The sequence below is a fragment of the Varanus komodoensis genome, unplaced genomic scaffold, assembly GCF_004798865.1.
Source record: "Varanus komodoensis strain SLA01 unplaced genomic scaffold, ASM479886v1 scaffold81, whole genome shotgun sequence".
In the NCBI taxonomy this organism is placed as follows: domain Eukaryota; kingdom Metazoa; phylum Chordata; class Lepidosauria; order Squamata; family Varanidae; genus Varanus; species Varanus komodoensis.
In genome coordinates this window covers 1,873,143-1,898,884 of record NW_025336495.1, presented here as the reverse complement: position 1 = coordinate 1,898,884, position 25,742 = coordinate 1,873,143, and the positions used below count along the sequence as shown (strand labels likewise).

General features: G+C 55.1%; 1 protein-coding gene across 2 annotated transcripts; it reads right to left on the bottom strand.

The window, feature by feature from the left end:
* Positions 1 to 396: 396 nt before the first annotated feature.
* LIG3 (DNA ligase 3) lies at positions 397 to 25,671 on the bottom strand. Of its 2 annotated transcripts, none has more exons than XM_044456041.1 (20): positions 25,606 to 25,671; positions 23,133 to 23,691; positions 22,536 to 22,679; positions 21,614 to 21,811; positions 20,681 to 20,832; positions 19,584 to 19,750; positions 15,982 to 16,059; positions 14,032 to 14,200; positions 13,185 to 13,340; positions 12,645 to 12,776; positions 11,254 to 11,333; positions 9,897 to 9,984; positions 8,698 to 8,775; positions 8,274 to 8,397; positions 6,844 to 6,986; positions 5,443 to 5,517; positions 4,249 to 4,395; positions 3,203 to 3,377; positions 2,714 to 2,823; positions 397 to 875 (listed from the first exon to the last, which is right to left on the bottom strand). In XM_044456041.1, the coding sequence occupies exons 2-20, from the start codon at positions 23,665 to 23,667 to the stop codon at positions 642 to 644; spliced, it is 2,985 nt and encodes a 994-aa protein (XP_044311976.1). In that variant the 5' UTR covers positions 23,668 to 23,691; positions 25,606 to 25,671; the 3' UTR covers positions 397 to 641. The 2 variants fall into 2 exon arrangements, with proteins under 2 accessions (XP_044311976.1, XP_044311977.1); XM_044456042.1 differs by lacking the exon at positions 25,606 to 25,671 and adding an exon at positions 23,954 to 24,013 and having other exon boundaries at positions 2,714 to 2,808.
* Positions 25,672 to 25,742: the final 71 nt, after the last annotated feature.

The window sequence follows — 25,742 nt, the reverse complement described above, 5'->3', positions numbered from 1 at the left end:
GCATGGACCGTGCCATAATGGCACGATTGGGAGAATGTGGGGTTAGCCCCTCCTGGAGCTGAGATTTATCTGCAGTGGTGGGCCTCTTACCCGGTGCACAGAACTAATGGAAAGCTGCACAGCTGCTCTGAGCAAGGCAATTCTGTGTTTCAGAAGCACCTGAATACAGGCAAGTGGTAATCATCTGATGGAGCCAGGCATTAAAGGTCTTTTCTATGAGCCAAATGCAAAAAGGTTGATTTAAATGCTAGACCGGCTTATTTTGACAGGCTACAGGCGCCTGGTAATCGGGAACGGCTCAGGGTTCAAGCGATGAGCTGCAGGGCACTTGCTTCCTGAGCACCTGGCACTTGATACGTGCTCTGGAGCAGCCCAGACATCATGCCGGGAGGTGGGTTTTGCAAGCGTATTGTCCCTATTTATTAAAACATGAACAGCAGCGCAATCTAGCAGTGGTGCAATTAAGTTAATCTTCATGTCAGTTCACTGATTCCCATATGGGTCGTTCATAGGTATGAATTTCATTCCAGAGATGTTGATTTCTCCAAAAAATACGTGGTCCACACGGTCTTGGATGCTACTGAGACTAGTTAAGAAGAGCCGAGCGGTATCCTGGGCCCGTGCACTAGGCCATGTATGACCTAGGGAGGGGCGACCAGCCTCCGTTTCCGAATGCACTCCCAGATCCAGTCGGGGGAGACCTGCTTGGCCATGAGGTTCTCTTCCACATCCCCCATCACGTGTGTTGCGGAGGCAGTATCAAATTCTTGGACCAGGTCTCCGTCGTAGGCTATGAAGTACCGCCTAATTTTGCTGAAGCCCTCCACTGAAGGAGGCAGATACAGCTTCACCCCAGTGAATATGTCCAGCAGCATCTGTTGTTGGACAAACAGCAGAAAAACAAGGGAACGATAGGGATGTGAGGTTTTGCTTGCTTGTGAGATGCCCTGAAAAGGAGGAAAGGTTTAAGGGGCTCACATTAAGAGGGCAAAAGCCCCTGGTCTGGTTCACAGGTAACTGTAGTTGTGGTTGTGATTTTTTGAAATCGTGGCTTGTCATTGTCTCCAAGTCCCTCCATGCAACAAGACACAGAGACCATATGAAACCAGGTCTGTCTAGACGTGGGCTTTTTGTGTCTTAACCCAGAACCATGGTTTCTTTGTGCAGCTGGAGCAGCCCAGCAAAAGCAGCCAGAAGGTCAGAAGCAAAGGGGGAAAGAGGAACAAACCAGGATGAAAGAAAACAAGCCACTGTTCTGTTGGCTAGTCTGCAACACTATTCATGGCTAAAGCCACAAACTCGGATGACTACATCCGTTGCAGCCCTTACAGAGCAGGGAAAATGAGTGCACCATTCTGCATCCAGCTGAAATGCGATAATGGGGGACATTCTCAACAGAGGAGTCAAAAGGACATTTTTTTAAGGAGGAAGAAAGAGCAAGGAAGTGTCAAAAGCATAGGTGTATGTTTGCCCAGAGACTACTAGAATTTAAGGATGCAGTTCTACGCATATTGAAACAGCATAAAGTTTCTCTGGAAATGTTCGCTCTTTCGCTTGGGGCACACTGGGACTTGGTCGATAAATATGTAGGATAAAGAAAACCAGCAGCAAAGAAAACAGCCACACTTGAGACAGGATGAATGTCTGTACTTTAAAATGTTCTGTCCCTCAAAGTGGTTGATAACACCCCGCACATACTTGGGCAGTTTCTTAAAGTCTTCCAGCAGATTCCCCACCAGGCCAGTTCCGGGCAGCTCAGGAAGGAAGAATGGTGCTCTCAGGTAGGTTAAATGAGTTTATGGCACACGGTGCGGAAGAGAACTGGTCCAGCCAGCTTTTCCAGGTGACAAGTAAGACTAAGACAACCTGTTTGTTCCACGTGAGTCTTTTAATAGCTGCTTGCCGTGCTGGCACGCTGGAGACCGGGCTAGCGCTTGAATGCAGCCTGCCGCCCTCAGTGCCTGCCTCTGCACGAGAAAGTTACCTGCCCGCTATTGCTCGGATCTGCCACCTCTGCAAGAAAAACAGCCACTGCACTGAGGAGCTAGCCGCATCCAGTCCAGCACACTGCTGGATCAGGCCAAAGGCCTCTCTGGCACAGCCCTTGCGCGAGGGCCAGGCTGGCCAGGAAAGGCTGATCTAGTTCTACATTCCGCTTCCAGAAGCCGGACTCCTTCGCTCCACCGCGTCAGGCAACCTGAGCGAGACTGCCTTCTGAGTGAGCAGTTCCACTGGGTTTTCATGGCCAGACACCGCTGAACTGCCTCCCCTCCAAGGAGCTGCCAGAGGGAGAGTGTGTCCGTGACGCACGCTTCCCCAGCAAGATACTTCCATGTGTTGGTCTAAGGCAAAAGCAGGTGTTCCTCATGCTTGTGCTAGGGTGTATTTAATAAACACTAATTGTTTATTAACTAAAACAACTAACATTTATATGCCACTGGGCATGCTTGGACATCTCTAAGCAGTTCTTAGACTACAATATCCATCTGCCAAAAGCCAAAGATTATAGGGGACGTAATCTAAGGATCACACAAGGCTGCCCAGCCTTCTTCTAGCATCTCCACCCTAGTTTTTTAAAAACCCTACAAATCAGACTGCAAGATCTGATGACGCCTACAAAAGTAATGTTTGTGCACAGATGCCCAACATGGAAACAAGGGAGTTTTGTTCTCAGACTCTGCAGTATTTTGCAAGATCTGGGGCTGTCTCTTACCTTTCGCTTGTCTTCCTCCAGCTCAGCTGCTTTCCTCTTCTCTCCTCGCTTCTCCTCTGCTTTCTTCAGTGGGAATCTTTCAGCTGGTTTGCTGGCTAAAAAGATCTCAGCTTCAGTGATTTAGGATGCGCAGGGAGAAAAGGGTTGCTTTTGTAAACAACAATGGGCAACAAAAATGGTCGGAGCCAATCCCAGTCAAGAGGTTTGGCAAGAAAAAATGCTTTAAAATACTAAATAAAATATTTAATAGCACAATCCAATGTAGCAATTCCCAACTCTCCAAAGCTAGAGGATCACGGATGTCCTGCGCAGAGCAGAAGGCAGGCAGAAGCGAAGGCTCACAAGTGCTTCTCCATCCTGCAGAACTCGCAAGACGATTCCTCTGCATGCTGGGAGAGCCGGTCACTTGTAAAACCCCACCCACATGGGGATTTCTGCCCCCCTCCCCCCCCCCAGCGCTGGCCCCAGGTGCCCCTCCTGCCACCTCACCTTCAGGCTTCTTGGCCTTTGCAGGTGACTTGCTCGGGGGTCCCTTTGCAGCCTTGTGTGGGGTGGGCGGCCCACCCTGCCCCTCGTTCTCCCCACTGCTGCTGGGGGTGGAAGCGTCGTCCTCCGTGGCCGCCACGATCAAGTCGGACCGCTCTTTGGACAGCTGGTACAGCTTCTGCTCCCAGAGAAATTCCGGCTGAAATGGCCTCGCAGCCAGTGGGAGCACCCAGCCCTTCCTTCCTCGTGGCCCCTGTCCAGGGATGCAAGGGGCCACCCTCTGCCATGGTCCCCGGAGTGCTTGTCCCCGTCCTGGCACGCTTCAGACTACAGTTCCCATCATTCCTGGCCAGTCAACCTGGCAACAAGCAGTTCTCAGAGGGCTGGGGATCATCCAGCACCCACAACCAGGCGCCTGCCGGGTGCTCTGGACTACCACCACCACAATCCCTGGCTACTGACTCTGCTTGGGGCTTATGGGAGCTGTGGCTCAAAACCGGCTAGGCTGCTTGTCTATCTTTGCCACCCAAGGCAAGCCAAGCGGCAGCAGATTCTTGGGGGAGAGCGGCACACTTCATTTGCTGCCCCGAGCAGTCTTCTCTCCCCCACTCCATGTGTGGGTCCTGGGTTTCCAAATTGTACTTTCACTGGGGCTGCTGTTAAGCACTGACGGGGTTTATCCGGCCCATTTATCTCCTGCTAAACATTTGAAAGATCCCTAACAGCTGAGCATGGGCTGTTGTCGAGATGTGCATCATCACGCCGCCTGAATGCAACCGAGAGACACACTCTCGGGTCACAAGTTGTGGGCTCCCTTCATGGGTTAGGATAAAGAGCCACAAAGCAGGAGAACTGGAAGGGGCTGGTGAGGCCATTAGGGCGACCTGCCTGCTCAAGGCAGGCCTCCACGTTCAGGCATTCCCGACGGATGGCTGTCCAGCCAGGAGAAGGGCCACACGCCCGTTCCCTGCTCCGGAAGCCCCTTTCTGCTGGAAGCGAGGAGCGGGTGATGCCCGCTGCAACCAGGATGCCAGAAGTGGCCAACTCACCCTGAGCTGTGGGAGGGTGGTGGCCGTTGTCCAGTCTTTGTCGTCTCGGATGCGCGTGCAGCGGGGGAAGCGGATGGAGATCCCGTCGGCGGTGTGGGCCTCTGCTTTGGAGAACTCGGCACCTGTGATCTCCCACACTGGCGCAGCCTAAGGAAAGGTTCAGCCAGCTCAGTGCGAGCCAGTTGCTGAATGCCAGGTGGTCAGACTGGCGGAGTCCTGAAGCTGGAATGGGATTTGGTGTTTTGGCAACCCCGGCCGCCGTTTTTGTGCCTCTCAAACGTTTTAGAGAAAGCTTCTAGTCCTCATGGCTACAAGGATGAGCTTGGAAGTCGATGCACATCAGTTAAACCGGGCGCTGGTGCTTTGGATTGTTTAGCACACAAATCCAGCCTCACTCTGCAGGCTTTCCCCCTGCTCCAGATCTTCCCGTGTGGACGTCTCCTACTGGCAGGGTCAGAAGATCTGAGAGGGGCCGCGGAGCCGTGTGGGGCTCCTTGAAGACAGCTCAGCAGCTGCAGCTTGTGCAAACTGGCGACCAGACGGTTAGCAATCCTGGCCTGCCTGCGCCACATGCCTGGATGCTTCCCAGCCCAATTCAAGGCGCCAGGCTCAGGACTGCCCACAAAAACCTGCCACCCGCCGTGCGAGCACCGCCTGAGGCCCTTTGCAGGAAGCCTGGAAGCCAGCAAGAGGAAGAGGGCCTTCCGGCGGTGGCCCCCAGCCGTGCAGTGCGCTTCCAGGGAGGCACGCCTGCTGCCAACAGTGCCCTCTCTCAGATGTCGGCTCCGGATTTTCGTTCACGCTCAAGTATTACACGGAATTTTAGCAGGCCTTGGGATTTTTGTTGGCTTTGAAGTGGTTTGTATTTCTGCATGTGACTTGTCTGTATTCTATTACATTCTTTTTTAATGGTTTTTATCTTAGCAAACCACCCAGAGGGCTCTGGCTATGGTGGACAATACAGAAAATTAACCAATGAATGAAGAAGCACAAGCGTGTATGGATTAAGCTGCGCTAGGGCCTGCTCAGGAAAGACCTGCTCCAGTTCCACGTCTGCTTCGCTTCAGCATCCCGCAGCAGCAGGGACGCCCAGACTGCATATGGCACCCCCCGCCCCCACCCCATGGGAGAGCCCGGTGCTAGTCCCAGCAGCTTCGCGGCAGAGGTATTCCTCCTGCACACCTGGTGGCTTACCTTTGGGTCTGGAACAATGAAGTCTGGGTAGTAATTCTTGTTTATCTTAAGCCATCCTGGAATTTTACTGGGATCCTAGGAAGGAGGCAGAGAGCTACTGTCAGGGCAGGCTGGCGGCATGGCATCTCTGTTGCGTACCCCGGACTACCGAGCAGTCGCTCAAGCCAGAACTGGTCCCAAAACACCCGAGGACCTGTGGGGGGACAGCCTGCTGCCCTCGAGCAGCCAAGCGTCTCAGCCCTTTGGCCAGGCCCGAAGGCCCCTTCGCAGCGCTGGGGATCCGGGGCAGCCACAGCCTTCAGGGGTCTGAACCAGTGGCCTTCCGAGAGCTGGGCAGGGGCCCCAGCCACTCACCTGGCCAGGGCCAGCCTTCAATCAGGGCCAGCCAACGCAGCACTGGGCACAACCTCCACAGTCCCCAACCCCTGGCGTTGATGATTTTTACATAAATCTTATACTATTGTATTGCATATATACTGCCTAAATATATATTCCTGTGGCTTTACTTTTATATGCCACTGTAAGAAGACTGTATTCTTCAAGGTGACTGAAGAATAATTTCAAGTAGGCACCTTTCCCAACCGCAGCTCTGATCAACTTGTTTCCTCCACCTTCACGCAAAGTTTGGTGGGGGCAGAAACCAGCGGGAAGGTCCCGCAGCGGCACCCCCTTGGCTGCAGGATGACACCCCAGGCAGCTCACCAGGTTCTCCTCCTCTCCATCTGATCCTCACACCAAACCCCGCCCAGTGGTCCTCGCCTGGAGTCCGTCGACTGAGGTACCACATGGTTTGGCCCCCAGAGCTGCGCTTGATTCCTCGCAAGAGGAAAACAGCAGGGTATGGATGTGACCCTCAGCAGGAAACAGCGAGGCCCACTCCTGCACTCACTCAGAGCGGATGCCGTGTGGGCATGCGCTCCTGCCTGTAATGCTGCTGCAATGCATTATTTATTATGTGACACAATGGTTAAAAAGCCCTTGAGGAATAAATAAATACATAAATAGCAACCCCTCGTGCTAAGAAGGGAGAGGACCGGGCAGCTCTGGAAGCAAAGGGAGGGGCGAGCCTCTGGTTCGAGTCCCCACTTGGCCAGGAGGCGCGCAGGGCGACCTTGGAACTGCTTCTGTATCAGCCTAACCTACCTTGCAGGGTTGCTGTGAGGACTAAAAGGAAAGGAGGAGAATCATGCATGCTGCCTTGGGCTCCTTGGAGGGAAAAAAGGAAGGACAAATAAAATGAGCACCCCATCCCGTATGTGTTTAGAGAGAAAAATCCTACAACTCCCAGCAGGCTCCCTGGCTCGCCATGGAGTGTGGAAAGCTGTAAGGTTTCAGGGCAGTTTCTGGCCGAGTCACACGCGACGGAGCCTCAAGTGACCGATCTGCTGCTGATCTCCTCACCTTGCTGATTTTCACCATGTCCAGTTCCTTCTGCAGCCGGGCGAGGGTGGCGTCGTCGTGCCCCCCAGAGCATTTGGTCACGGTGCACCACCTCTGGCTGTCGGGATCATAGCAGCCCATGAGAAAGATGGACATCATCCCGCCTGGAGGGGGAACAGAGAGGTTTGCGGCTCTTGAGAATTTTCTACCAGATGTGTCATGCCGTCTGTCTAGATTGGCCTTTCCAAACCTGGTGCCCACTGAGGGTTCGAGAGGAACACCCATCAGCCCCAGCCAGCGGTCAGCAAAGTTGCAAAGGGTCTCCCGACCTTTGCAACTGGCAGACCCCAGGTTGGGGAACTCTGCCCCAGGGGAATTAGCAGGCGGGCTTCCTCCAGGGAGGTCCAGGCCCTGTACACTGCCCCCTCTGCTCTGCTTTCCCCCCCGCAACCACCCTAGGGGGGAGGGCCAAGGCTACCCCCGAGGACCCTTTGCTCTGACGATCCCCACAGGCATTTCTGCAGGTGGGCCACCCTCTTCACGCCCCACCCACACGCTGCCTCCCTCGGCTGCTTGCGCGTGCCACGGCCCTGTGCCAGCCTTTCAGACACCTCCGGCCTCCATCAGGCAGGCAGGCCTGGCAGAAACGGCAGCCTCGTGGGGCTGCGGGGGAACTGACACATGCCACCCCCAGGAAGAGCTGTTATCACCTGCCCGGGCCAAACAGCTCCTTCCCAGCCATCTCGCTTAGGCGAGCTCATGGGCAGAACACAAAAGGTTCGACACTTTCCGGTGGGACTGGGTGAGACCCCTGCGTGAAATCCCGGGGACTCCCTGCCATCGGGAGCAGGGAGGGAGCTCTTCTCAGCCAGAGGGCTGATTTCCACGTAGGGAAGCGCTCAGAGGCCCTATTCCGCTGGTGAGTGGGGCCCAAGCCACAATGATGGTGATCCAGAAATGTAAAGAATTCTGCATCACGCAGCTTAAACCAATGTTCATCAGTAACAGAGCTTCAGAAGAGGTATTCTGAGTGTGGAAATCGTCATTATGGGGGACTGCAATTTCCCTGAGCCAAGCATGGCCCCTTTAAGAGATTCCTGGCAGGTGTTGCTGAGAACGTCCTCCGGCAGAAAGGAGGAGGAGGAATGAGAGGTGCAGCTTTACTCAACCTGATCCTAAGCAACGGGGAAGACCTTGTGGACCAAGTGGCAGCTACAGGAACTCTGGGGGAACGTGACTGTGCCTCACCAGAATTCTCAATCATGAGGGAAACTAAAACTGAATGTAGCCAAATGTGTACCCTGGATCTTTAAAAAGCCAACCTTAACAAATTCATGGTAGGCAAAGGCCCATGGCAAGCTGCTCTCACCTGGGATACGGCGACTGCCGAGGTTCCGAATCGATACCCAGAGAGCCCTCCAGTGACCGGCGTGTTACTTCCAGAGACTCACCTTTGCTGCCTTGCCCATAGAATGCCCCCAACACCACCAGGTCGGCCGTGTCGGCCATTGCTCCCTCGTTCAGGTAATCTTTTTTCACTTTGAGCCAGTGGCGTTTTCCTGGCTCGTAGGTGCTCTGTGCAAACAAACAGGGAGGAGGAGAGAAGCATCAAAAAGGGTGTCAGTCCAGCTTCCTCTGCCTGCAGCACGGCGTGTCCACAGCCAGGCAGCCCCATGAAAACAAAACCAAAGGTCCTCCAGCTGCCAGTCCCGATGCTTCATGCACACGCACACACAAAGGGCACGGCCAGGGCTTGCTACCGTGCTGCGGCAGGAGGGGTGGGTGCGGCCAGAATCGCTAGCTGATTTTTTTCCATTTCCACAGCCATGTGGAGCAAGCGAGCACCTCAAAAAAAAACAACAGAAACCTGCTTGCCTTTATGTCTTTCAGCACCAAACCCTCCAGCCCTTCACGGATGACCCGGTTGATCATATCGGCGAGGTCTGAAGCTTTCTGAAAGAGAGAGGAGATCACCAGGTTAGCAACAGAAGGGCCGAGATTCAGGTCCAGCCGAGGATTTCATCTGCGGCAGCCCGAGGAAGGTTCACAGAGTGCAAATAAATGGGTTTCTATGGGCCACGGGGGAACAGCGTCACTTCCCCAGACCAGAAACTTCCATTTCGTCTCGACCCGGCTGCACTGCCGGGTCAGCCAGGAATCCCAGACGGGGGGCTCTGGGTTGCATGGAAGGCTGTTGGAGGCGCCTTCCGCACAGCCCACTGCGGACACACACGTGTGCCCTGCGGCCCGAGCATCGGGGCTGACACGGCTGAGGGCCCACCCCCCAGTGGGGGCCATGGAGAGAAGCCAAGGTGCTCCCCCCGCAACCTGCTTCTTCAGTCCGTCTCGCTCTGCCTCAAACAACAGACCCGCTGAGACGGAAGGGCGGCAGGTGCTGCGGTGACCGTGGTGCGAGGAGAGGCTGAGGAGCAGGGGCAGCCGGGCGCAGTGGGAGCACAATGGGCGGGAAGAGGCCCTCAGCAGCGTGGGGCCCACACTGCCCCATGGGTTCGGTAAACCGGGCAGGCGAACACCGATGCCTGGGACTCACCGCTCGGGCCTCGTGTCCAGCTGCAAGCAGCTCTCCAGGGCCGCAGCGGAGAGAAAGGCCCGTCCCCAAAGCTTTTTGCTCCTTTCGGCTGGAGACCCAGGACCGTCGGCAGCAAAGCAGACACGCCCCCAGAGGCCTTATTCTGAGCCCAATGAGGGGTCTCGCTGGCAGAGGGTCAGCAGCAGCCCACCCACCCTTTCCCCAGCTCTGCCATGCAAGATGCCCCTCTTAACAGGGGATGCCAGGAACTTCGCCCCCCTCCCTGGCCCCTCCTGTCCTGCTGCTTCTCCATCGACCGGCGGCTAAGCACGGCTGAGCTTACGCTGGGCAGGCCAGCCCGGATGCGGGGCCTGGGAGCCGCACCCTCGCCCCGCTCTGTCACCACGGCAGGAGGACACGGCCACCCCAACAGCCCCAAGCACATCCTTCCGTGGGGGGGGGGGGGCAAGGGCGTGCAGCCCTCCACCCGGACAGCGGCCAGCTCCTCTGAGCCACCCCGGAGCCGGCCGAACATGGCACCCACCGTGACGTGCTTCATCTCGGAGAAGAGGATCCGGTTCGGGATTTCCACCATGTTGTCGTGGAGGAACTTGCGGCGCTCACAGAGAGGCCTAGGGAAAGGGACAGAGAGTGGGGGGGGGGGGGGGAGAACCCCTGAGCGGGCTCCTGAGGCAGCTCTGCCCTGTGGAGAAGCTGCAAGGCCGTCCTCCGTGCCTCGGTGCCCTCCCTGCAGTCTGACACATCGGAAGGGAGGGAGGGAGGGAGGGGCCGGGCAAGGCTGCCCCCAGAGGCTTCCTGGGGCCTCCGTGCCCTGCCATTCCCTTTCCCACCCAGGCTCGGAATCCATGCGATGCGGCCTGGGATGCAGCGACCGCCCAGGCCTGGCCTGCCCAGTCGTGGCAAGTGTTGAACAGGCGGTGTCGGGCGGGCCACCTCGTGCCGATGCAACACCCCGCGCCCCTCCGCTAGCTCCGATCCGCAAAACTGCTCTAATCCCATCGAGCCGCCCCCTCTGGTCAGACCGGACAAAGGGGGCATTCCGTTGCATCACGCGGCCTCTTTCGGGAGAGCGAGCCTGCCCAGGGTGGGGTTTGCCCCCTTCCCTTCTGCCGCTTCCTGTGCCCCACCCGGAGCCGAAACACGCTGTTTGAGCGGACTCTGGGTCTCGCCCAGAGCTTGGCCTGCCCATCTCCACCCCGCCTGGCCCTCGCCATGTATTCTACTCGACTCTGTGCTGGGCAGACCTCACCCTGAGCACCAGGTTTTGGACACGTGTTGAGGAGTCGGATAAAATGGAATGAGTTCAGAGAAGGGCAGCGGAGATGATCTGGAGACTAGAACGGCCACAGGAAGAAGGATGGAAGGCAATGGGGACACTGCCCCGAGAAGACTCAACCGCCTCAACGGAAGCCATGCTGAGCAGGGCCGCAGCCAGACGACTGCCAGACAGGGAATGCCAGGCCCGAGTTCCAGGAAGGCAGCACGGGAGACGTTTGCTGGGGCTGAGCGCAGCCGAGTAAGGGAGCTCCCTCGGGGGGAAGGGGCGCACCTCTGCCCGCAGAGGCACTCCAGCAGTGGGCAGCCGTCCCCCGGCCGCTGGACGCAAGGCCTGCACCGAGCAGGGAAGGACACCGCAGCCCCTCCGGCTCGAGGGATCCAGGGTTCTTGGAGCGTCTGGGGCCTCGGTCAGGCTGGGCTTTGCCGGCAGCGCTCCTCCTGCTCGGTGTGAACGTACAGGTCCAGGCCACGGGGACCTCGCAGCTCCTTGCCGGGCTGGGGAAGGATGCCGCCGTGGCTTGCGACCCCCACATTCTCAGTGCTCCGCCTGGCACCCTGCGGGGCAGGCGGACACACGTGCACACGCACGGCAGCGCCCCCACCTGTCCATCAGGCTGACGTCGTTGAAGTAGATGCAGTCAAAGACGAAGAGGCAGACATTGGCGTCCTGGAAGGCGGCTTTCTGCAAGGGGACACACGGAAGCCACTGCACTCGGTGCTCGGCAACGGGAAAGCGGGGTGGGCTCTCCGTGGGGATGAGCGAGGAGTCGAGCTGCGGGGCAGAGCCTGGCCCCAGTGAAAAACCCAAGCACATGAGCAGAGCCTCAGGTCCGGGGTCAAACCCAGCCCTGCAAAGGGTCCCCGACCCCCGTCGGCCGATCGCCAGCTGGTTGGAGGTCTCCAGGCTGCTGAGCACATTTTGTTTAAAGGCCGAGCTGCTTCACCAAAGGCTGAGCTACCGGCAAACAAACCTGAATGAGACCTAATGGATGGCGGCATTTGGCGGTTTGGGCCCCCAAGAGCCTCTCAGAAGTGCAATCTGGCCCTCTGGCAGGAACAAGTTTGGAGCCTGCCTTAAAGTGAGACATCACCATGATGTGTTCGCCCTTCTGGCCACTGCTTCACCAGGAGCCATTGCCACCCATGTGGGCGGCCTTTCATGGCATGGCGGAGACGGCAGCTGCCACGCCTGGGCACTCAGGGCCCACGTCAACGAAGCCGGGCCGGCTGAGCGAGGGCCTGATTCAGCGCAAGGTGGCTTCTTTCTGCCCAGCGGGGTCCCTTCGCTCCCACAGCAGCCCACCATGTGCCCCAGGCGAGCCACCAAACGGGCACAAAGGTAGGGGGCCTCTGGCATCTGCTGCTAGTTCTCCGGCCTGGTCCAACCCTCTTCCTCCACGTGCTCGCCAAACCCTCTTTCCACCACCTGACCCTGCGGCCATCACATCCTTAACGAGCGACTGCGTGACAACGAAAGTCTTTCTGTCTATTCCTCTCTCTCAGGCAGGAGACCCCCCTCCTAGCTACTTTCTTCACAGCATGCAAGGGCAGGCAACTTGGCGCCCTGCAGATATCTTGGACTACAATTCCCATCAGCCTTGTTGTGACAGGCCATGCAGGCTGGGGCCGGTAAGAGTTGCAGTCCAACACATCTTAGGGGGTGCCAGATCGGGGGAAGCCTGGGCCAATCCAGGGCGAGCACCCGTGTGGGGCCACGGGCTCACCCGCAATTGGAGGGCCTGCTTGGGCACCTCCACCTCGCGGCTGCCACGGGAGGCGTGGCAAAGGATGCGGGATGCCCAGGCGAGCGAGGAGAGGGCAGAGGCGGTGGCTGATGCCCAGAAGACCAAGCAGCTCCTCCGCGCCTGGCGTTTCCAGCCCCAACGGAAGCCTGTTTTGCAGCCATCTCGGCTGCCACGAGGGGCTCCTTAAAGGAATTTGGGAGGGCCAGGAAAACACCCGACCAGGAGGGGAGAAGGATGGCTGCACCTACCTTATGCACCCCAAGCGTCCCGAAAGGCAGCGGCTTGCTGCTTCTGGTGTCGATCAGCAAGACTTCGGCATCCAGGATCATGCTGTGTCCTCCCGGGAAAGCCCTGGGGATGAAGTCCTTGAAGTGGGCTACCTGGTATGGAAAACCACACACACGGCTCCTGATGACGCCCGCGGGCTTCCCGCCTTATCCCCTCTTTGCGAGGAGCTCCCCTTCCTCTCATTTCTGAATGTTTGCTTGCTCCCCAACGGAGCAGCTCCCCACCAGAAACGATGGCAGCAGCAGCAAAGCAGCAAGCCAAGCCGTGGGCACAGCAGCCAAACCCCGTGAGTCCCAGAGCGCGAGCTGGGAAGCGGGCGAGCCACGCGGAGAGCAAAAGGGGGCGCCTGGACGGCTCGGGCGGCTCCCAGCACGCCTCAGGCATGGGCTTCTCTGCTGCCCAGCCGCAAAGGGCTGCAGGGCCTCTTCCTGTCCGCACGTGCCCAGGACGGCTTCCTGAAGGCCTCGGGAGGGAGGGCGGGAGGGGGCCTCAGGGCTCACCTTGTGGGGAAGGACGGACTTCAAGCTGCGGCTGAAATAGCTGAAGTGGTCGCCCTTCTTGTGCACCTGGACGCGCTCCCCGTCGTACTTGATCTCTGCGTACATCCCGTTGGGACACTTCCTCATGGCGAACTCAATCGACTTGCAGGCTTCAGCCTTAAGGAAGCAAAGAGGGAGCGGGGTGGTGGGGGGGAAATGCCCCACTTCAGAGCTTGCAAAATCTCCCGCTGCTCGACTAAGCCTGCCTAAGACAGGATGATCTCCTCTTCCTGTAGTGCCGCAAACTACAGCTTGCACCGTCTCCCGCCAGCACTGCCGCTGGCTCAGGATGATGGGGGTTGCAGTGCAACAACCCTGGAGGACAGCAGTTTTTGGAAGGCCATCTGAAAAGTAATTTTAAGTCAATACCAAGCAGGGAGGCACAGGTTCCCTTCCACCCGGATTCTGCAGGCTGCTGGGCATCATTTGCTCAGCCATCTGCTCCCTGATGGGACCTGATTTTTCTATTTGATTGTAAATCTGTGCTTGTGGGAAGCCTCTCTGAAAGTAAAGAACCAGTCTGCATGATTTGGAAAAAGCTGAATGGCTGCAGAATTTACAGAAATGCTACCTGTCTGAATTGCCTGCGTATTTCTCCAACATCTCTAATACCAAGGACAGATCTGGGGGCAGGGGGAGAAGGGTGAAGACAACAACTCAAAGGGGATATAAAGTGTGTGTGAAAAGAGCAGTCTTTGCTAAGAGACCAAAGGCTGCCAGATGCAGCCAGGCAAGCTGGTTGGAGGCAGCTCTAAAATCTGGGGGCTGCAGCTGAGAAGGCCCTGTTGCCCAGCGGGGACGTGCTTACCAGCATGGGCTGCACGGGCGTCATCAGCGAGGCCTGAACACTGAGGGTTCTCTTCAGGCCTGGCACCTTCTGGGCTTCCTGCTGGTTCCGCAGCACCCTCTCCACCACGTCATGGAGGTTGCGGGACGCTTTGAAGGCCTCGTAAGCATTGGGGTCTAAAGCGTCTAGCCTGGGCAGGAGGAAAACACAAGGGAACATTCTTTAAAACAGGTAATTGCCTCCACCCATTGCAAGCCCCATCATCCTTCGCTGCTGACCATGCTGGCTGGGGTTCAGGGGAACCGACACCCATCCCCACCGGGATTGATTCTCTGGTTGGGAAAAACTGGTTTAAGGCATGCCGGAGTGGTGGCCCCTTCCTGAAGAGCAGCAGGAGGCTCCAGCAAGTACGTTCCACCTGCTTTTCGAGAAGAAGCTCCTTCAATCCCTCTCCAAACTGTCAAAATAATTAACACCCCCGTAATGCGAAGACCAGACCAAAGGGCCCTTCCGTCCAGCTTCGGTATCCCAAAGTGGCTGGAGAGATGCTGCGGGGAAACCCACCAGCCCAATACGAGGAGATGCCACAACAAGGCAGCACGAGGCGGTTCCGTCAGCCGTCAAATGGCTCTCACTGCCACGCGCTACGAGCAGGGTCCTGCTTCAGGGAGCGCCCGTGGGGAGAGGAGCGTGAAGATCGGCGCGTGGGGCCTGGAGCAGGGGAAGTGGCGCAGCACTGCACGCTCCACGCATCCCCGGGAGGGATCGGGCCGTGCGCATGCCCTCTGCTGGGAGGAGGCCCCGCAGGGCAGCCTCAGTGCTGCGCCCGGAGCCAGCTGCCGCCCCGGGCCAAGCCCAAAGGCAGCCGCGTCCTCCGGTTCCGACACCGCCAATGCCCGAGCCTCTCTGGCGAGGCCGGCACAGCTGAGGAGAGACCATGCCTGGCGGCGGAAGCTGCCGGAGGTACGGGCCCAAGGGTGGGCAGGATCCGGCTGCCGAAAGGCCGCAGTGGGCAGCGACAGGAAGCTGCCCGCACGAGTGACGTGTGGGTCGAGCACGGGCTGCCCCGCCGCCGTGGGGGCCTGCTGAAATGCGGGCTCGTCTGACCCCAGACGTGGCCGCACCTGTGATCCGCTGCCCGCGAACAAGGCACGGCTCACGAGCGGACTCCCTCCCTCCACGGGCTGCTTGTGCTGAACGAGGTGCGGCCACTCGGCGCAGCTGGGCTGGGACAGCACCGCCCTCCGCGTGGCGGGGACCACGTGCCCTTCAGCCACAGCCCTGGAGTTGCCGGTGCCCATGTCCGGACCGCTCCCTCACGGCTTCGCCTGGCCTCCTTCAAGCAGCCCGACCGGGTGCCCCCTCCACCTGTGGTGGCAGGGAAGCGCCAGAAACTAATGGGCAAAGGAAGCCCTGAATGTTGAGGCCAGGGGTTTTCTTAATAAGGTACTATCAGGTTTTGGGGGCTACAACCCCCTTCATTTGATGCTGCAAACAGAACTGGAGGCTTTGAGTTGGAAAAGGCAGGAAGCAGCTCAAGGCCTGTTTAGACAGAAAAGGGGCTGGGCAGGGGAGTTGTAGGCCTTTCTGCTTTCTAAGTGTGTACCAGATTGTACCCTTAAACACATATTTAGTTATTCTGGGAATTCTTCTCATCTGTAGCAGTTCTATGGTCCTCTATACCTAATTTTTAGCAACAATTTTAGAACCAAGAGGAAAAGGGACACACCTCTCTAGTGATTTTAGTTGTTTTTCTATGTACATAGTTTTAAATGTTTTATATTTTATTTTAATGCTTTTTTTGGTAAACTGCTCAGATTTTTGGAATTGGGCAATATAGAAATGTATTACATTCTCAGAGGCTGTGTTACAAAAGCTGCTCCCAAGATACACATGGGGGTTTTTTTACATCGATGTTTTCAGCATTTGGCATTCAGTATGGAAATGCCTCCTTGCTTACACGAAACTTACACATGTTTTGCACCGGCGTTCATTTTCAGATCGTGTTTAATCAGCCTGATGATGCATTTCAAGTCATTGCCGGTGCACCTGAAAAGAAAGAGGCTATTTATATGGAGGACCAGGGCCCAAAGGACATCTTCCCATGAAATCAGATAAACCAGTAAACAAAGTAAACCAGCGCCAAATCAAGTAAACCAGTAAACAAACAAACAAACAAACAAACGGCAAGAATTGGGCTTGATGAACTGCTGCCTTTGCCAACCTGGCAGGCCAACACACCTGGGGAGCACCAGGTGGAGCCAGACAGAGCTGGAAGGTTTGTCCTGCAAGGAAATGCATTGCACCGAACACCGGGAACAATTCCTCTGAAGTCCTCCTGTAGCTTTGCCCTCTCTGCACGGACGGCTTATGACAGACAGACAGAAAGAAGATGTGTCTGTCACCTAGTTACAAGCAGCTTTTTGGTTTCATCCCTACCAACGGCCAGGTTGTCTGTGGATAATGGGGACTGTATTAGGAAGGGGCCAGGATGGAGGAGGTTAGCCTAGCGGTTGGGCACACCAGGGATCATGGACTTCTGGGGTCAGCAGGCATCCTTGTGATTTTGAGAGCTCTCACAAAATGGCGGCCTTCGTGGGGAATGGGGAACCTGCCCGTTCTTAAAGGCACTGCCGCGGTGAGCACGGCTGGTTGCAAAGCTTTCCTTTCCCGGAAAGCCGACAGGAGGAAAGCAAAGCAAAGCAAAGCAAAGCAAAGTGACTAGGAAGGAACGAGAGAGCACAGGTGCGGGTTGGGCACTTTAATTTACAGCATGCAACCTTGCACTGAAGGAATCGAGATCAGGTGGGCAGGGAGTGCAGGGGGCATTCTGGGGGCACACAGTCATCCGCATCGGCATCTTTATGCCAGTCATTCCAAATCTGAGCAGGAGCAACACCTCTGTGTGAGAAAACAAAATGAATCAAGCCCCTGGCACTCTTGCCACACACCTTCAACACCTTAAAATGCGGCTCATCAGAAACTTCCCATTTTTCATTAAATTCTTTGGCATGTCATGAGTGGAGCTGGCGAGAGCAGGGGGTCAGACTAGATGGCCCTGGATGCCCCTTCTGACTAGCTCAGTTTCTCTGTTTCTATTTATAGAATTGGCTAATTTCACCGTAACTGCACACTCCCCTAGCTCTTTTTTCCTTCTTTGGTAGTTGGGCAGTCTTCTGCTTTCCGCTTTGATGGAACTGCAACTCTTGCTGCTGTTGTATTTAACAGCAACAACTCTAGCATGCTCTTCGGAAGATAATACTTCCAAAGTATAATATTTGACAGCATCAAAGGAAAATTTAGTTGAAGATTTTTTTTGCATTTCCATGTTTCTGTTTCCAAAATCTTCTAATTTTGGAATGTCCACCACAAATGGTTAAAAAGTCCCATCTACTTCTTTACATTATCCATAATCCATTTTCTGAACATCTCTCGGGGGTAACAGACCACCAATCCCCTGCCCCCATTTAATACCAGTTTTCTCTTGATGCTTGACTGGCTGTAAATTATATTTTATATTATATCCTTCATCCATAAGACATCCCATTAGCAGGTATTCCTTCTTCAAAATTCTGCATCCAACTTATCATACATGGTTTAACTTGTAAGTTTCAGTATCAAATTACAGCAATTGTTTATAGATTTGTCCCAACAGGTGGTCTTTTATGTTTAATCATAATTTCAAAATCCTTTGGATCTATCATGAACCTTTTCCTAGCTGTATTTCCTTTTCCATTCTTGAAACCAGCTGATAGAAATAAGTCATTGTATATTTTTCCCTTCATCTTTTCGTTCTTGTCAAGCTTGATTCGTCCTTGTTGGTCAACCTTGTCTCTGTGTGTTATAAAATCATTGTTCTTCCTTAAATATTTTCTATAATATGCTTCTATTGGAGGCATCACAGGAGAAATTGGAAGACTGATTCTTATTCTCATGGAATGCCAAATTTTTATTAAATCATCTCTACATTCATGGCTATTATTTGGTGTCAAATCTTTTGTAATAGATTCTTCAGTCCAAAAGTAATTACGTATTCCTTCTTCAAGGAAGCAATTTAATTGATATTCAAGAAAACCGAACTTGTCAAAATATCAGTGAGCTTCATCTTAATGCTAAAGATGGTATTTATAATTAGTTTGTAAAGACTGAACAATTACTTGGTTTAAAGACCTATATACTGGAATAATTTGCTTACTTGTCTTAATTAACATAGAAACAGAGCAAGTCAGAAGGGGCCTCCCAGCCATCTACTCTGTCCTCCGGCACCAGCCGGCTCCGCTCCTGACATGCCCACCGTGTGCATGTCCAGCCAATCTTTGAACACCCGCACCAATGGGGCCTCAACGACCTCTCGTGGAAGCCCATTTCATACCCTCGGGGTCCCAACTGTCAGGAAGTGCTTCCTGGCATATAAATGCAACCTTGATTCCCTGAGCTTCGCTCCCTTGGAGCGCATCCTGCCTTCCTCTGCAGGGGAGAACAGGTCTCTCCCCACCTCCGTGTGACACCCCCTCACATACCTGCATGTCGCCAACAGATCCCCTCTGAGTCTCCTCTTCTCCAGGCTGAAGAGACCCAGTTCCCTCAGTCTCGCCTCATACCCCATCCCCTGCAAACCGGCCACCAACCTTGTGGCCCTGCGCTGCACTGATTCCAACCTGGCTATATCCTTCCTGTAATGAGGGGCCCAAAACTGAGCACAATACTCCAATTGCGGGTGCACCAGAGTCGTACAGAGTGGTAGTAAAACCTCTTAATTAAGAACTGGTTGACTTAACTGTAGGCAGAAGAGATAGACATTTTTGCTTTTTTGTGAATTTTTCAGACGTCAATATTGTATACTGTATTTGTGTAATATCCCCGAGTATTCTTTTTCTTACATTTTTTTCTTTTCTCCTCTTCTATCTTACTCCTTTTTAATGAAAATAAGGAAAAAACGTGGCTTGAGTAACTTGGCTCTGCTAAATGTGATGACGGCACCAAGAAACGATGCACAAAGCAAGAACTGCTGCCAAGCAGCTGGCAGTCCTGCCTGCAGGACCCGGCAAGCAGTCAGAGGCACGAGCACGCCAGCAGTGTGTGCTTCAGAAAGGAATGTGGCAAGGCACCTGGCCGGGGCGTTCCGGAAGAAAACTGAAGCGAACATGCTAGACTTCAGAAACACGACCCTGGACGATGCCTTAAAGGAGGTCAGAAACATGCGTTGGTGCAGAATGCGGTGCTTCAGCTGTTAGTGAGGTCCACCCGTCCAGCCTATGCGAAGACCCTGGTGGCCTCCCTGTATGCTTCTGGAAACAAGGGGACGCTTTCTCCCATGCGAACTTGCTCAGGAGTCAAGGTTTGGCCCAGGCTCTGTCCAGCAGTGCGGACGGTAAGGCCCAAACAGGCAGAAAAGTTGATGGTTGGGAGCGGGGGAGAGTTCCTACTTCTTCTCCCGCTTTTCCCATGTTAAGCTGACTTACGAATTACCGCTTCTCTGGAAGCAAATGAGTATAGCTCCTGGCTCTATATATGTCACGGCACACTAAGCTCCGCTGTTGCTCCCCGGACTTCCCTTTTTTCTCACGACCAACCTTTTTGCCAGCTCTTGCAGCAGACTTTGCTGATCGTCCTCTTTGGAGAGTCTGGAGAGCCGCGCTAGGAACTCTTCGACTTCCTGGATCGTCAAAAGGCTCTTGGCCGCGGGAGGGCACGATTGGCTTTGCTCAAAAAAGAGCCGCACTGTCTCAGAAACATCACCCTGGCAAAAAGCAAAAACTGTGATCCACCGAGGACTGTGGACTGGCACGCTCACAGGTTGATGCTGCTAAGCATGAACCTCCGCTTTGGTTTCATTCATAGTAACGAAACCAGCCGTCTGTCTGCCTCTCCATCGCTGCCCCAGGGCCAAGATCCAAGCGGCTGAAACTTGGCAGGCATGCAAGTTTCTCCCTTGGCGTTTTCAAAATGCATTAATTGTGCTTATTTGACTATGTCCTTGGGGCTGAAGCCTGCAGCCTTCCTCAACCAGGCACAGTCCATGCAACGTGGGTAGACTACCAGGCTGAAGGGCAGAGTCGCAGGCCTGCCCTAGCACCGGCGCCACCGCAGGGCAGCCCCCCTCGAGGAAAGGGGCAGAGTCACCCCCAGGGACGGTGCCCGGGGTGGCAGGGGGCGCGTCACAGCAGGCAGCTCCAGGTGCCCAATGCTGCCTGCCATGCCAGCTTGTCCACAGCCTCTGGAAGAAGCCATTCCCACGCCCGCCCAGCTGGCCGTCTGACTGGCTGCCACCAATGGGAGACAAGCCTGGAACTGTGTCCTCCTTGGAAAAGGCCATCAAGGAAGTGGACGTGCCGGCAAGGCCCTCTCCGTGGCAGTTGTTCGCCTGCAGCGAAACAAGAGGACCCCTTGTGCTGCTTGGGAACCCAGGCAAGCGCTTCGCGGGGTGCAGGGGCCACAGGGAGCACAGCAAGCAAGAGACCGCCTGGAGCGCATGCAGAGGGCAAAGAGGAAGGGCTTTTTTCCTTCCAGAAGGTGCCATCGGCCATCTCCAATGGCAGCGCGCACATAAATGGAAGATGCACTGGCATTCACGCTCATATAGTGAGAAGCCCCACCACTCCCAGCATTGCTGGCTTCCTGCCTCAACATGCACGGGGCTGATGCCAGCACCTGCAGCCTCTGTACCGACCTGCTCCAAGTCACGGACCATGTCTTCCTGGCTGCAGCTGAATATCCTACTAAAGAGCTTGACGATCTGCTTGTCATTCAAGTTATAGACACTCTTAACGACTCCTGGCAGCAGCAGCTTCACGGTCAGGTAGAGGTCCCCACGAAAGGCGTCTGGAACAAGCCAAGACCTGCATCACGTGTGAGCAGACAGAGGCCACCCTTCCCTCCAGCACTGGGTCAAGCACACTCCTGGGCTGAGCACGGGCCGTTGTTCAAACGTGCATTTTCGTGCTGCCTGAGCAGCAAACCCACAGTGTGCAACCCAGCAACAAACCACGGGTTTCTTCATGGGTTGTTTGTGCTTCATGAGTCATGGCTTATTAGTGCAGTTGGGTTCAGCTAAATTTCTAACACCAGGCTGGCTGGAATACATTGAGCATTGTACGTCTCATTTCCATCTAAATGTGCAACCAAGTTGTTTATTTCCCTTCCTGTACAGAAACGCAGGCTTGGCCTATTTCTTTCTTCCCACTGAATTTCAGTAACCTGCTTTCAGCCACGTATTCCTAGCTGTTGAAACTGTTCTGAAAATACGCATCAATGGACCCAGTAAGAGTGAAGGTTTGCCATGTGCTGGTGGGTAAGAAGAAAGGCATCTGTGGTGCCAAGTCAAGCTCCATCTGTCAATACGCCCACAGCACGGACTCCTCTGGGGTTACCCTCCAATTTAAAGCAAAGGTCAACCATTTATTACTTTATGATCAAGCTGCACCCTTGAAAGCCTAGGCCAGTCTCCCCCAGCTTGTGCCCTCCAGGTGTGTTTGGCCACGCTCTGGGCACTGCAGGTCTTAGATCTGGCTGGAAAAGGCCAGGCCAGGGTTGCAGGGATATAGACACACAATACAATGCAAAACAATAAGGACAGGAGGAGGGAGAAAGACCAAAAACGTACCTCCATTGCTTCCCTTCTGCAGAAAGTCCTGGATAATCTGGGTTTTAACGTTGTAGCTGGGCTTATCTGCCACCATGGCGCACAGCTTCCTGAACTCCCGCAGCAGACAGTCCTTGTGCTTTGGGTCGCACTTCTCGGTGGACAAGCTTGGCTTGTGGGGCACGCTGGGGGCTGCGTCTTCTGAACTGCCAGGCTTTGCTGTACAAACAAAAGGAGGTCAGTGGAAGACGCCACTGGCTGAGGCCTTGCCCCAGGGCATTCCCTGCCAAACCAGTGCTCATTCCTGCTTCTGGCAACACAGTGGCCTGCAGACATCTGAGACCACAACTAGAAGGCAACAGATGGGGAAAAGGTGAGACAAGGGGCTCTGCTAGTCCTTCTCCCTGGGATTATTTTACTCTGAGTGTCAAGAATAATGTAAGGGAGTTCCTAGGAATTTTCCTTGCCCTGCCCTTGAGGCCCCATGTCCCTAAAAACAAGGCTCACAGAGGGAGCAGGCAAAACGAGAGAGCCTGGGTTTAAGAGAGAGAGAAACAGAAGGTAGTTTGTTTCCACGGGTTGAGGGAATGTGGCATCTCCAAAGCTGGTGACTCTCAGATGTTCCGGACAACAATTTCCAGCAATCCCTAATGTCTGAGGCTGGTGGGAGCTGAAGTCCAAAACATCTGGAGGGCACCAGGCTGGGGAAGGCTGCTGTAACAGAGGCTGGCTACAAACGCATTTTAAAAAGGAGGATGAGACAGACGGACCGATGCGGAGACTTAGCCAAGGCTGCTGCCTGCCCTGACTGAATGGATCCTTTGTGTATTCCCTTCACATCCGACCCACCGCTCACTCGGGCTGGATTCTCACCTCCACCCCCCTGCCCCATCACGACTGAGCTGAACCTGCAGCAAAATGTCACACGCAGTTTCTCACACACCTGTAAACCCTGAAAATTTCTTTGGTGATGGATCCGAAGGGGCCCCTGGCATCTTCTTGGGAGAGGTGATCTGTCCCCCAGGAGAAAGCTTTGCCTGGACGACCACCTTTTTCTTGGGCGTGCTCACAGCTTTCGAAGTCAGGTCTAGGAAAGTCAAGAGTTACATGGTCAGGACTGAAGGGCTGTGGGGCACACCTGGACTCCAGAAAGAGTTTTGTGGGCACCCAGCAGTGGGGGTCTCGGAACTGGTACCTGCCCTTTAGAAATCCCACCGTGTGCCATTTGGCCTCATGCAGCATGTGTCAGGTGCTTCCTGAAAGCACACCTGTTTTGTAGGCTTTTCCTCGCTTAAAGACCCATGTGGGGCTGTGGTTAGGAGAGAGGGGCTGGGACTCAGGCAATCTGCGTTCTGGTTCCCGCACAGCCATGGAGCACTCTGGGCGACTTGGGGCCAGTCACAGACTGAACGGGGTGCACTAAGAGGGAGGGGGAAGATCTTTAAAAATGGGGAGAGGCTGTCTTGTGTCCCAAGAAGGCTGATCCAGGGTCTGATCCCAGGCAAATGCTCTGAAAAGCCACCCCTGCCCCACAGCTCACCTGAGATGTGTTGGTTTACCAGCTCTTTTTCAGCATCCTGCAGTTCCTCCCAGCCTTCCAGGTCCATGATGTCCTCAATCTTCTTGGTCGTGGCCCGGGCCCTTTCCAGTTTCTCAAATATGCACTTGACGTGGTACCACTCCTTCATGTCTCCGCCGGACTCCGTGAACGGGTTGGGCACGACCTTGCCGATGCGCACCAGGCCCTTGAGGATCTTCTCCTTGCACTTCTTGCAGCCGGCCGTGCCGCGCTTGGCGTAGTCCACGCAGTAGCGCTGCTCTGCCATCGTGGAGGTGGGGCTCGGTGGCTCTGGGTGCGAGAGGTGCCGAAGCGGTGCAGAAGCCGAGCCACTGGCCCACGGCCAGCACCACCGGGCAGCCAAAGGCAGGGGAGCGCCTTTCCACAGCCAGGCGCACCCAGGAAAGGCCCTGTTGTTTCTGGCGCGGACGACAGGGTAAGCTTGAGTGACCAGTTTCTTCCTTCGGCCAAGGGCCCTGGCTACCTGAAGGAGCTGTGCCTCAGGAAGAAAATACATGCAGCTTTCCCAGTTTAATTGGCGCTGTGCAGGAGAGAAGAGCAAAAGGGGAAAGAGTTCAGTTCCACAGAAGGAAGCACTATTAGTCCATTGCACCAACCACGAGAAAGTGGAGGCAGCATGCCCTGAGTAACACTAGAAGGACCAAGACGTGCAGGGGCCATGACTCAACCAAAGTGCAGCAGTTGAACGCCAGCCTGGTGGTAAACAAGGAGGCCCAGAGTCATGGCCACGCACTCATTCATGAAGCGCTTTGGTCGCGTCACTGGGCCTCAGCTTAACCCACCTTGCGGAGTTCTTGTGCGACTAATTCTTAACTGATTTTTGAAATGCCCATGAATGCCAGCCACCGCAAGCACCATTTCCTTGGGGAAGAACAAGGCGCAGGTTGAATAAACCAGTGAGGTAGCTTTATTTTTTATTTGTTTATTTAAGATATTTGTATGCCGTCCTTTGCGAGAGCCTCAGGACGGCTTACACAAATAAAATAGATATACATAAAAGTATAACATAAATAAATTAACAACCCACTCTGGCTGCCATTAAAATATGATAATAAAATTCAATATTAAAACTTGTTAAAATATTGATTAAATAAAAAGGTCTTAACCTTAAGCTTTAAAGAGGCCCTGGGATGTGTCTCTTCCCCAAGTCAGTGCGCTGGACTTGGGAGGCCGTTTTCAGAGGGCAGTCCTGCCCCCGAAGGGCTCTCCGGCCCAAGCCCAGTCTAAAGCCAAAGAGCCCTCAAAGGGAAGCTGCCTGCCCGGTGAGCTCCTGGACAACCGACCCCAGAGCTGCACGACTGCTTCCTCTTCAGGCAGGCTGCTTAGTCCAGATAAGCAGAATAGTCATTTCCGTCCACATTACACCCATGCACTGAGGTTGGCATACGCAATAATGCAAACAGAGCATTCCTGGGGGACGCCCCCTCTTTCAAGGAAGGGGGTAACAGTGCACAAACACCCATTATCCTCTCCCCAACCCCAATCTGCAGCCTTGCAGTAGGATCCGTGTGTGTTTCCTCAGAAGGAAGCCCTACAAGGTTGCTCCCAAGTCACCAGGTCCAGCCTTTAAGCCTCTCTCTGACACACAAACTGTAAACACTAACCTGGCATCTTGCAGAAACTTTGGATTACAACCCCATCAGTCCCAGTGATCAGTAAACTGATGAGAGATTATGCAAATCTGAGTCCAACAAGGTTGCTCGCCACTGAGCTACAAAATAATTCAGCCCTGCTCCCTCCCAATAGACTATACCTATTAGCATGCTGGTGAGGGGGATGCTGGGAACTGGAGTCCAACACATTCAGGAGGCATCAGGTTGCCTACCTGCACCAGCTGCTGGGGAACATGGGCCAGAGAGCACTGTTGCATCCATGTCCCATGTGTGGGCAAGCCACTGTTGCAAAAGATTCGTGGTCTTTTGCGGTTTGTACAATCACAGCAACAAGGCGGCAGCAGAAGCTGCCTTGTACTGCCCGATCCTTCTGCACGCAAAGCAGGCGCTCTACACCAAGTCATGCCAAAAACCAGTAAGATTCTAGTCCTCATGCTTGTGAGTTAAGTACTGAATAGAGAAGACTACGAGCTGTCAAACAGTGAGCCAGGACTGTGGTCCACCTGTCCCAGTGTTTGACATGGACTAGCAGCAACGACTCTCCAGGGGTTGGAGCTGGGCTCCAGGGACTGAGCTTTCTGCGAGCGAGCAGGGCCTACAGCCTGAGCCCTGGCCCTAAAGGCGCGGCAAGGGACTAGTCCTCATGAGGGCAAGTCCCGGAGCGGTCGCAGCGGGACACAGCACGCGCGGTCGGTGCTGCCAGCGGCGGGGGGGGGCAGGCAGACGTGCCCCTCCCGGTGGGCCTGGGCGGGGCTCAGGGGACCAGCCTCGCGCGCCCTCCCGGCTCTCCTCCCCGCCCCTCCCCGCGGCCCAGGCCCTACCTCGGCCTCGCGCCCGGCCCTCCGCCGCGGCAGAGCCCCTCTCTCAATCCGGGTACGTCCCTCGCGCGAGCGACGCACGCGCAGTGGGAAGCGGCCACGCACGCACGTGCGACGGCCCCGCCCCGCCCCCGGCTCCG